The 13142-nt window shown below is 31.6% G+C and overlaps 1 protein-coding gene and 1 pseudogene across 2 annotated transcripts; one reads left to right on the forward strand and one right to left on the reverse strand.

Annotated features, from left to right (window-relative positions):
• Window positions 1-282: 282 nt before the first annotated feature.
• On the reverse strand, window positions 283-371 carry BDBG_17495 (annotated as a pseudogene). Its single transcript has one exon. The product of its transcript is annotated as a tRNA-OTHER (tRNA).
• Window positions 372-11618: 11247 nt separating this feature from the next.
• BDBG_17496 (uncharacterized protein) lies at window positions 11619-12097 on the forward strand (the record flags this gene model as incomplete). Its single annotated transcript, XM_031725198.1, has 2 exons — window positions 11619-11989; window positions 12014-12097. Exons 1-2 carry the CDS (start codon window positions 11624-11626, stop codon window positions 12095-12097), a joined length of 450 nt encoding a protein of 149 aa, XP_031579781.1. The 5' UTR covers window positions 11619-11623.
• Between the last annotated feature and the right edge of the window lie 1045 nt (window positions 12098-13142).

A 13142-nucleotide genomic window follows, 5' to 3' on the forward strand; every position in this document is an offset into this window, starting at 1 on the left:
ATTATTATTATTATTATTCTTTCATTATACTTATATGCAAGCGGAGCTTATAATGAGTTCTTGCGTGATGTTAAATACAGGTCAAGTGTTGATTATACAGAAGGAAATACAGGTGTTAAGATCATGTCACAATAACAAGAACATAGGAAAATACAAAGAAGTGACAATTAAATACATGCGATAATAACTTCCCAGCTCAGGAACATAGAGCGATTCATTGAAGCGATTTGTACACCTCTGTATTTATTAGAAACCTGAGGTGCTTGGGTTCCGGATTTAATGTATCCCCTGCGGGTTTCGAACCCACGCGCCTTGGTTTCCCACGCCAAGGCGCTACCGGGTGGCCGCATTAACCATTCGGCCACCGGGGCTTCATATCTCTATTCTTGAATAGATATGCAGTGTATATTACAAATAAAATGAGTGAGATTGAGAATTCTTGCAGTACTTCTATTTTTATCTCAGTCTTGTCTTGTTTCATTTCATCAAAGAATAGTTATATAATTCTTTTAAACATAAAACAGTTAACTCATTTTATTAGAGAAAGTGACAGTTTTAACATCTTCAAAGTCTGAATTACCTTTGACTTTGAAACATAATTAAATGCTTCTTTTATATCAATAAAAACTGCAGTTGAGACCAGATCTTCATGCTTTGCTATTTGAATATCATGAACAACTGAGAGAACAGTGTCAATTGCAGAGCATTATTTTCTATCTCTTATTTATTCACTGAATAGAAGAGAATCATTAATAGAGCTTATAAAAGATAGTTGAGTAGCTATTATCTGTTCTAAAACCTTTTCTAGACAGTTCAATAGAGATATTACTCTATATGACTTAGAAATTGAAGTTTTTCTATTAGATTTTACAAGAATCACTTCAGTGACTTCTCTCCAGCATTCAGAATAATACTCATTTTTCAAGATATTGAAAAAGAGCTTAAAATATTCATTCTTTAAGTAGAAATATGTATTTTGAATGATCAAGTGATTGATTGAATCAGGACCTGCAGCAGTTTTAACTGAACTTGAGAAGATAGCTGACTCTAATTCATCTTGTGTAAGCTCAGGCTATTCCCAGTTATTTTCATCAATATAGTTATAAAGTGATATATTCTCTTTCTCTGAATCTGAATCTGATGAGTTTTGAAAGAGAATTCTTATGAAAGCTTGACATTTTTTCTCAAAAGAATTTACTGTATATGATTCATTCTGAAACTCATATTCTAAGACTGGAAGTTTTGCTACACTTCTTGTTTTAGTATAGTTAAAAGCTTTAAAAACTTTCTTTTCTTATACTTCTTCAAGAAATTTGTTTCAGTAGTTTGTTTTAGCTCTTTTAATATCTGAAAAATATTCATTTCTGACAGCTTTGAACTCTTTATCAGATATTACATCATTCTTTCAATCTCTTCTAGCAGTAGCTAATTGTTTTCTTTTAGATATGATATTCTCATTTCATCAAGATTTGAAATACTCAGAAGACTTTTTCTTTGAAATATTATCTCTAACACTTGTTAGAATAATAGATGTAATGAGCTTCACTCTATTCTCAAGCATTTCATTTGAGATATCTTGACTGAGATTTCAATATAGCTCACTCTGCTTTTCAGATTTTAACAGTTTTATACTTTCTTTAACTGCTTTTCAATCAGCTTTTTCAAAGTTATACTGATTAGAGAGAAGAGGATTTTCACTCATTTATTTTTCACTCAGTTCAATATTAAATTGAATAATCTCATGATCTGATTCTGATGTCTCATTTGAATCAATAAATCAGTTTAGAAGTTTTTTTTCAATTAGATTTTATGACATGAAGATTAGATCTATAATAGATTTTTATTTCATGTCTTTTCTAAAGAATGTTTATTGATCAGACTTGTTAACTAGATCTATTGAATGCTCAAAGATTCATTCAATCAGATTATCTGCTCTTAGTGCTCTTTTGTATTGTGAATTTCATCAGAGATGATGTGAATTGAAATCTTCTGCAATTATAGAGTTTCTTAATGAAGTTATGTTCAGAAACTCTCTATTAATTGTTCAGATATTGTTATTTTTCTTCAATGATTTTTCATTATAGATATTTATGAGCTGTATAGTATTAAACTCATTCTCTTTATCTATAATATCACTCACCAGAACATCAGAGTCAGACATGATATTAAATCTTAGATTAAATTGATATCTTGATCTCTTTCTTTCATAGATCACTACTCTTGAGTTTATCTCAGACTTTTGAAGTAGAAAGCAGTAGTAGCTTGAATGAGAAATGATGTATTTTTACTCAGCATCAAAATTCAGTTTCTGAAGAAGTATAAAATCAACTTTTTATTCAAATGTAATTTGAAGATAAGAATAAATACAATTTGAGTTTCTATTCACATTGTTTTGAATAAATGTGAGTTTTGAAGAGTTTTTAAACTTTTTTTATTGTTTTTATTGTATATTAATACTAAAAGAGAGTAGAGATAGAGTAGAATCTAATCACTATCATCAGATAGTAGATTATAACTATTTTGAAAAGTAGAAATCTCAACTCCTTGTATTATATCTACCTTATTATCAGAGTCATTTCTCAATTCTCAAATCTTAACAGAAGTTTGAGAATTCAAATTCTGTTTATATTTAGCTGAAGAATTAGAGTTTGAAGATTTAGATAGTTGAGAGTTTCTTCTTTTTAAGCTTGCAGTTGCAGATTTACTGACTTGACTATTCTCTTCAGTTCTAAATTGACTTTGAGCTTCATCTTTTCTTCAGTTCTTTTGAGTTCTTGAAGTAAACATACATTCTTTTGAGCTAGATGCATGTTTTTCTTTACAATTAGAGCATTTAAGCAGAGTGTGTTGACATATTTCATCTCTTTTTAAGCATGTTTCACATTTATGCTCACTAGTTTTGTGATCTCTAGCATAGAATGCATTTTTTGAGTCTTTAAAACAAGAGATTATGAAGTATTCATATCTTTGACAGTTTGAACACTGTGTTTGAGCTTTGAGATTCATTCTTGAGTCTTTGTATTCATCTACTCTCATTTTCAAACCTGCTACTCTTACTTCAGAGATCTTTGATTATTCAAGTATCTTTGTATATACTAGAACAGAGACATTTCTTCTGCTTTATCTAAACTCAATTGAATTTAGTTATACAGACTCTTTTCTCAGTTGAATAGAGTTATATTCTTCTAATTCATTTTTGAGAAGTAGTATTTCTTCTTCACAGTCAAAAATTTCAACTGCAATATTATAAAGAATGAATTTGTGTCACTTTTCATCTCTCTTAGATAGAATTATTGTGTTTGACAAAGATTCTACTGCTGATTTTCAGAGATTCTCATTCTGAATAAGGAATTCTGCACTGAATTCAGACATTGTAGTCAGAATGATGGAGTTTCTAAAGAAGAATGACTCAATTGAAGCTATAACTGATTTTTAAACTTCAATATCAGTCATTAACTGAGAAAAGAACTGCTGATTAGTTTCATTTCTGATTCTAAAAATGAGATTTGAGTTTAGCTTGTTTCTCTGCAAGATATCCTGATTTGAGATGTTGAGAATAAGTCTTCTATTTCTGAAGATTTGAAAGTTTTTCTCTTTTTGCATTTTTTTCTTCACTTTTCTATGAATAGAAGCATGAGCAGTATTCTTCTTAGTTTTCTCAGGATTTTGAGCAGATTTTGAGACAGCAGATTTAGAGACAGCAGATTCAGCTGCTTGAGCATATATTTTCTTTTGATTTAAAGAAGAAGAAGAAGAAGTAGAAAAAGAAGAAGAGTAAAATGAAGAGTCAGTGATTGTACTAGAAATTTTCAATGTTTTTTGAACTGTGTTTGAAATTCCAAGTTTGAACTTGATCATCTTCTGTAGTTGTCTAGCCTGAGTATGAAGAATTAACAGAACTTCTTCATTCATCTCACTCAGACACTGCTTTTCAAGAATCTTGCTTACTTTTTCAAGTTTCTGTATTTCAAGAACTTGTTGTTTCTCTATTTCTTCTTTCTTTCTTCTCTTTAGAATTTCAATCTCAGGAATAGTATTTGAGAAAGCATCTTTTTCCACATCAACTGAGTGTATTTTTGAACTCATTATTCTCACTCAATGAAAAATTGATCAGACTGTTTCAATTGAGAGATTTATTACACTCTTTAAAATTGAAAAGTTGATCAGACTGTTTCAATTAAGAGATTTCTAAGTCTATTTTCAATTGAAAAGTTGGTCAGACTGTTTCAAAAGAAGAATAAAAGACTTTTATGTATAAAACACCTGATTTTTTTCACACTAGTTCAGTAACTAGGTTAGATGTTTGAAGAGAATTTAATAAACTAAAATTGATTTTTAAGATAAATCAATAAAATCTTTACAATCTCTTTCTTGAGATATAGTGAGAAAAAGTATGATATCAATTGATAATAAATCAGATGATATGACAGTTTTTGAGAGAAAAAATGACAAAAAATAAATCAATTTTTTCCAGAGAAATTGATTAAAACTATTCAATTTTATTCTAAATCATTCAATTCTTCTCACACAACAAGTGTGCAACTCAAATCAGTTAATAAAGAGTGTAAAAAAGAATTAAGTATTAATAAAAGCTCTTCAGTCACTGAAAAAGTAATTCTTACTTAAAAGAATGTAAAATTATGACAGAAAACAACTCTGTTTTTAATTCTTTATAAGAATATTGTATAAAAACCCAGAGAAAAACACCTTACTTTTTCAAGAGAAGTAAAAAACTATTTCTAAGATCTTTTTTTGCATTAACTGCTGCAGAAGAATGAGATAGAAACTGCTAAGATATGCACTACTGTATACTCTCTACCAAGACTTTCCCTCTTCAGAGTCTTGATATTATAGAGAATATAAGTCTGTTTCTATATGATAATACAAATATTGTCAGCGAGATGTAGAGGAACTGGTTATTTATATCTTAAAATAGAAGACTTTGTCAATGATTATATCAATATAGAGTTAATTCTCAAATTGAATAGAAACCTAGTTGTGACGGGCTGCGCCCGATCAATCATATAGACTATTTCATTACACTCCACAGATTCCGCTGAAAGCTCCGATCCTCGGTCGCCGATTCTCAGCTGAAAAACTCATGAAATTTCTATTCTTCCACTCTGAAGCTTCATCATATACACAGAGTCTCTATTCTTTCATCTCAAAGCTTCACTGCATACATGTATAAATATTCACTCTGATTACTGATTCCTGCACTTTCTCTTTCTTTTCTTCTCTAACATTTTTCACTTTTGTATTATAAGACCTATATATTATACTGATCTATTCAGTGTAGGCCTCTTACACTTGAAAAATGTTCATTGTCTTCTTATTAGAAATGATTATTCATCAAGAAGATATTCAAACATGTAATAACATATAAGAAATAGAGAAATAATCAATCAGTTAAGCAGACACTGAGTCTCTATATAGAAACTTGCTCATCAGTTGTTCTGACTCTGTAACAAGATCTCACAAGAGAATATTAGTAAAAGATCTGAGAGTTCTGACATCTTAGATGTATGAGATATTTATATAATTACATTCTTCTGATTTCACAGATAACACACATCTGACAAACAATACAGCTATGTCTACTGATAATATGAGAGAACTCTCAAATGTGAGTATAGATACAGTGTCACAGTGACTCTGAGCAATATTGAAATTATAATAACAATAAATAGCTGATATGCATGCAACTCAACAATGTCAATATAAAGAGATTCAATGATTGTTTCAACAAGAAACCTCTGCACAGACAATTTCAACACTGATAGAATTGAATATAATACAAGCACTGAAAGAATACTTAGATACTTCTGTATATTTCTATACTTCTGATCTCACTCTCTATTCATCATGAAGATTGGAAATGCTTGTGAAACTAAGTGTAGATGAAGATATCATCAGTTTGTTAACTAATCAAGATTGATATATCAATGATTGATTGAAGAATTGCATGAGACAGAAGTTTCATTCATGAATGAAAGCATGTGAATCAGTGTTATGTACATCTGACAACATTATCAAATATCTCAATGTTCTGTTTTGAGATACTGCTATACAACAGAAGACATTAGATTGATTACAGAGTGTTTAACAGAGAAATACTTCTCTCACAACATTCATTCCTGATTTCAATATCAAGATTCTAGAAGCAGGTGATCAATCTTGAAAGAATTGAATGAAGATTAGCATGCTCAAGAAGACACTAACTTTCAAACTTCTACAGACTCTCATAAGTGTAGATGAAGACCAGACTTATGAAGACTTCTGCATACAACTCTGAACATTAAATGACTGTCTTATCAAGCTTAAGAGTATACAGAACAGCAGTAGAAGATGATACATCTCAGCTATTCATACATCTGTGTCAAAGAATAACAATGCAGATGTCATGAATTGAGTGAACTCAAATGCCTATATATAAACAAGGATTTCTGCTGTTTGAACAGGCTTCTGAGTTCTCAGAATTGCTTCTGAAGAAGTCACTGATCAACATTAATAAGAAGTATGCAATAATTATAACTGATTAGAATACATTACTTTCAACTGCTGATTGACCTATGTACCTTCTCACTCAAGAGAAAGATCAGTGTCTTCTCCCTCAAAGAATGAATCAGCATCTGTTCATGTCAATCACATCACATTAGAGAAAGATTCAGAAGATAACTATGAGAATGCTCTGATAAAACAGGGAAAAGATTAGCTTCTGTTCAAATTTGCAAGCAGAAGCTTGAAGAGGTTAAATGATGATAATTTAAAGAGAAAATGACAATGAATGCAATTCTTATATCTACTGTGATAGATAACATGTATAATATGAAAGCCATGATAGACAGTAATCTATGTTATTATGTAATGATTAAATCTTCAGTTGTAAGATATTATAACCTTCAGTGTATTCTCTTATTAAAACTCTGACTTCTTGCAGAATTTGATGATTCAAAAGACATTCACATCTGTCACATGATGAAACTAAATATAGATGTCAGAGAACATCAATGTGAAGATGCTTATATATATGAAGTCAATAATCTTGACTATAATCTTATGCTAGAACTTGTCTGACTATCTGAACAAGGTATCTTATTGAATACTCAAAACAGAAGCTTAATATTCTCTAACAATGATAGAATTCATGAAGATGATATTTACAAGACTATGAATCTTATACAGATCTCTGTCATCACTTATGAATTACTCTGAAAAAGAAGTCATTGATAAGATTACTGACAAAGTCACTGATAGCAGAATTATATAGCAATCTATTTTATCAGTCTGACTGATATTAAGAAAGCTCTAGAGAAGTTATTTTATACTACAATAACAGATTCTCATATAAAACTTTCTCAATAATATCATGAATATCTAGATATCTTCTGACAAGATAATAAGGTTATAAATCTATCTCTCTTACAAGGTTCAGAAGTGAATCACAGTATCAAGTTGAAAAAGAAGAATGACAAGAACTCTGAATTATCATGAGGTCTTCTTTATAACATGTTCTGAGATGAACTTCTTCTTCTTTGAAAGACACTCAATGATCTGTTGAATAAAGAATTCATATGTATTAGTAACTTCTCTGCTACAGCTTCTATTCTCTTTGCAAAGAAACCAGATGAAGAACTCTGATTCTGTGTGAACTATTGAGAACTGAACAGATTAACAAAGAAAGACTGTTACTCTTTATCTCTTATCAATGAAACTCTAGCTCATATTGAGCAAGCTCAATGATTTACAAAGCTAGATGTCATCACTGTGTTTCATAAGATCTGTATTACTGAAGAAGATGAGTGACTTACAGCATTTCAAACATAATATAATCTCTTTAAATAAATAGTCACATCTTTCAGACTGACTAACACTCTCAGTACATTTCAGAAGTATATTAACTGAGCACTCTGAGTCTTTCTTAATGAATTTGTATCTATATACCTCAATGATATTCTCATCTTCACTGATGAGTTCAGAAAAGAACATTAAGAACATGTGTGAAGAGTATTACAATGACTATGAGAAGCAGAACTATCAATAAACATAGACAAGTGTGATTTTAAAGTTAAAAGTACAAAATATCTAGGCTTTATTATAGAAGCTGGTAAGAAAATCTGAATGAATTCTGAGAAGATCTCTGTTATTCTTGAATGAGAAGCTCTGTGCACAGTGAAAGATATATAAAGCTTCATCAGATTTGCTAACTTCTATCAGTGATTTATATACAACTTCTCAGATATTGTGAGATCACTTACAGAACTCACTAAGAAAGACTCAGTATTTCAATAATCAGTGAACACTGATGCTGTATTTACACAGATGAAGAAGATATTCATTAATACATCTCTACTAATAACATTTGACTCTGACTGTGAAACAGTTATTGAAGCTGACTTCTCTGACTATGTTACAGAGAAAGCTATATTATAATATAATGATGAAGATGTCTTATAATTATGTGTCTTAATATCTAAGAAGTTGAACCTTGCTGAATGCAACTATGAGATCTATGATAAGAAACTTCTCACAATAGTATACTGTCTAGATGAATAAGACTCTGAGCTCTGAAGTGTCTTCAAATTTGAGATAATCACAGATTATAAGAATCTCAAACACTTTACTATCATCTGTAAGCTTACTGAATGACAGATGCAATGATCTGAGCTATTAAGCTGTTTTTATTTCATGATACACTACTGCCTCAGCAGTCAGAACTCAATGACAGATACTCTCTCATAATGAGAGTAAGATATGTCATTCAATATAACAGACACTCACTGAAAGAACTGAGAGCACTGACTGTTAGATCTGAAAATACTAGTTAATTATAATGAGATTACTTATGACACTATACATGCTTCTCTGATTAGAACATTCTCTCTTCAAACTGATACTGATATCTCAACTTCTTCTGAACCTACACTGAATGAATTATAACATATAACAGTTCAAACTGACAGACTTCTTCAAGCACTCACTGAAGCAGTATATCAAGAAGTACTCTGATTCCTCTCAGAACTATGTATAAGAACTGACATCTCAGAATACTCAATTGATAATAATAACACTCTGTGATTCTGTGAATAATGCTGAGTCTCTTATTCTGAATCTCTACACATTTAGATAATGCAAGAGATGCATAATTTATATATGATCAGTTATTCAGATTGTGAACAACTGTATTGAATAATCTCTTGAGAATTCTACTAATCTGAGATATTGAACAGCATCAGATGCTTTGTCTGAAACTGCAACTATTATTCTTTCATCATCTTATGAAAGAACTGTAGAAAAGGCCTGCTGAAATCACTTAATATTTCTGATAGAATCTGATAAGATATAGTAATTAACTTCACTGTTGATCTCTCTGAGAGTAAGAGTTATAAGAACATTCTGATCATCATTGACTGATTGAGTAAAAATATAATATTAAAATCTTATAATAAGATAGACACTGAACAAGTCACTGAAGTCTTTCTACAGAGTCTGTTCTATTGAATATATGAATTACTGAGATCTATAGTATCAGATCAAGACTGATAATTTATGAGCACTCTTTGAATAAGAATCTGTCAAGTTCTCAAGATTATACACTGTTTATTAACTGTCTATCGCTCTGAGACTGATGATGTATCAGAATAGATAATTCAGACTGTAAAGAATTATCTTTATAAGTTCTGCAATCATCTATAAGATGATTGACATAATCTTCTTCTACACACAGAGATTGCTATCAATGACTGAGATACTGTCTTAACAGATGTAAGTTCATTCTTTCTTACACACAGTTATTACATGAAAGTGTTAAATCTTCTAGAGATCACACAGTTCACACTGAACCTCTGCAGTCTGATTCAGATTGCTGATAATATAGTAATGAAGCTCTGAGATGCTCACAACTGAGCAGAAGCCTTTATGATAAGTGATAAACAAGATCAAGAGAACTGAATCAATGTTCACTAAGACTCTGCTGAGCAATATAAGATAGAAGACCTGATATGATTGAATCTTAAGAATATATAAATCACACACTCATCTCATACACTGAATTATCACCATGTCAAGTATAAAGTGATAGAAGTTTTAGACAGCTACAACTATTATCTTGACACATCATCAGAGATACATAATGTGTTTTATATAAGCTTGTTTTACTGTGTTATCACTGATTCATTCTCTTCTCAACTGACTTCTGACTGACAGCTGCTAGAGATCATAGAAGAAGATAATGAACTTGAATGAGAGATTGAAGATATTCTTGATAAGAGACTCTGCAGCTGCAGCTGATAATATCTTATGAAATGAGTCAGGTATAATTATCTGATCTGAACTTCAAGCTCTGTATTATCTGAGACAGCAGCTCTTGACTGATGAAAACTGCATGCTCATGACCTCATATCACTTCTGAAAAAGAGAAGCTAATGTGATGAGCTGTGTCTGATCAATTATATAGACCATTTCATTACACTTCACAGATTTCACTGAAAGATTCAATTCTCAGTCATCAATTCTCAGCTGAAAAATTCATGAAATTTCTATTCTTCTGCTCTGAAGCTTTATCATATATACAGAGTCTCTATTCTTTCATCTCAAAGCTTCACTATGTACATGTATAAATATTCACTCTGATTACTGATTCCTGCACTTTCTCTTTCTTTCCTTCTCTAACATTTTCCACTTTTGTATTATAAGACCTATATATTATACTGATCTATTCAGTGTAGGCCTCTTACACTTAGACTGACCGTGTGACCGTGTCTGGGACCAGGGCCAGATTTTTTGATAGTCTCATTATCAATTTGACTGATCCCATTACACAGTTTTAACATTAGATAGTAGTTTTATACTGTCTCAGTGAGACTTACTGTCTACTCTTATCACATTTTCCAAATGAGATCATGATTTTCACTTCTCAATTTAAATTATTTTTATTGCTTTAAATGACTTTAAATCTCATTTGAGCATTATCAAAAAGTGTTACTTTTTAAAAAATTAAAAATAGTCTAAAAAAAACCTTAAAATGTCTAAAAATAGTAACTTTATGTCAAGAATGGGACTAAATGAGATTAAATGAGACCACTTTCTCATTTTTTTCATGTCATGGTTTCATTTTAAGATCTGATATATAGTCACTTTGCATATTTTTTTAATGACTAGTCCCAGCGGGATTCACACCAAGAAATGTATGAGATCAGATCAAATGGGACCAAATGTGAAATTCATGGTCCCGGCGGCCAGTCTACTTACACTAGTGTTGCTGTTCTCAATCCCTTGCAGAATCTATTGAATATTAAGGTATTAAAACTAGATTTAATATATCTCACTGTGCAGGGATCAAAGGCTCAGTCAGACCTTGAAGTATACTGATTTTATAGTTGTTGTGCCGTTGACTCGTTGTCTGCTGGTTATGTATCAAATACTGTTGCCAAGGTATCTTTTTGTATTTTTCTGCCGGGGATTGGCCAGATTGGGAGGGGTGGTACAAGGGTGGGACTTGGCATTGATGTCTTGATACACTGAAGACAGACAGGGTTTTCGCGGAGGTTGCACTTCAGATGTGTCCATTGATTATATGCTTGATATTATTGCTGAGGTATCTTTTTGTATTTTTCTGCCGGGGATGGGCCAGATTGGGAAGGGCGGTACAAGGGTGGGACTTGGCGTTGATGTTTTGGAACATCAAAGATGGACAGGGTTTTCGCGGAGGTTGCTCCTCAGATATCTCCACAATTACAGATCAGGGATCTTCCAAAATCAAGAAGATTGGCGCATATGGCTTGGTCTCTTCACCTTACAATTTGTATGGCAATTTGGCCCGAGGTTGTGGTGTGGTAGGGGTGAACGGGGGATAATCCCACACAGGAGTTTCAAACAATGTCTGGTTCACGTTTGGCTGGATAACTCCACCACCACACGGGGTATGCGGTCGGCGATGGGGTCAAAATGCTCGTATGATCGAGGGCTATTCGATGGATCTATCGGCGGGGTCTTATTCGAAAAATCGAGCGAGTTCGTGGTGGAGCGGTTGGACTTTTTCATGTGTTTGCAATCTCTTGTTTCAGAGACTCAAAATGCGCATTCTGTGTCTGCTTAAATGCTTCAATTGTAAAGAAAAACATGCATCTAGCTTAAAAGAATGTATGTTTACTTCAAGAACTCAGAAGAACTGATTAGCAGTAAGTGTAATGTATTGTGAAATATTACCAGGACTTATTTATCTTCTAACAATTGCCAGAATATACTATTATAAATGACACATCTTCTTCATCTTCTTATACATTCTCAACCTTCTTTTCTCAGGAGGCATCTGATTGTGTTTTTTGATTATGTGTGAATGCAGATGCTGATATATTTATTTTAATTTGTATAGAATCTTCATATGTTGACAGATCTGCATCTGCAGATGATAGTGAACATCTCAATATTGAATTATTAATTGAGAACTTGAAGAATGTGATAATGAAGAAATTGTCTGTGTTATATATGACTGAGTCTTCTGCATCTCTCTCTATTCTCTCTGTTTCTTTCTCTGCTGCTTCTTCTCAATCTTCTACACTTGTCTCTGTGTCTGATTCTCCCGCTTCTGCTATCTCTGTTGTTATGACTCTCACTTCTACTACTTCTGCTCTCACTACTTCTGCTCTCTCTGTCTCTGTCACTTCTGTCTTCATTATCAGCTCTCTCTGTTTCAAGAAGATGTTATATAGACTTGATGAATCATGTTTCTTAGTATATATACTTCTGCTCTTTTTACTGATCTCTAGAATAATTTATTATATGAAGACAGTGTATGATACAACTATCTGAAGCTCAGTTACAGATACTGATTATTATATTTATTTTAAGTATTTATGATAAGATAATTATTTATTCATACTGAAGAATCACTTCTCTTCTCAACAGTGTTAAGATTATAAGTCTTTTCTTTTTTCCTCTTCTCTTTCTGACACTGATTTTCCTGTTCTTAGAAAAAATCATTATGAGTTTTATTATATACAAAGTCATGATATTCACAGATATCAAGAAACTTTTTATAATTATAAAGTTTAACATTGCTGGTACATTCACTCTGATGAATTTCTTTGAGATAATAGATCTGTATCAGTCTATTCTCTAATATCTATTATCTGACTTTGTGA

The sequence above is a fragment of the Blastomyces gilchristii genome (genome assembly GCF_000003855.2).
Source record: "Blastomyces gilchristii SLH14081 genomic scaffold supercont1.16, whole genome shotgun sequence".
In the NCBI taxonomy this organism is placed as follows: Eukaryota; Fungi; Ascomycota; class Eurotiomycetes; order Onygenales; family Ajellomycetaceae; genus Blastomyces; species Blastomyces gilchristii.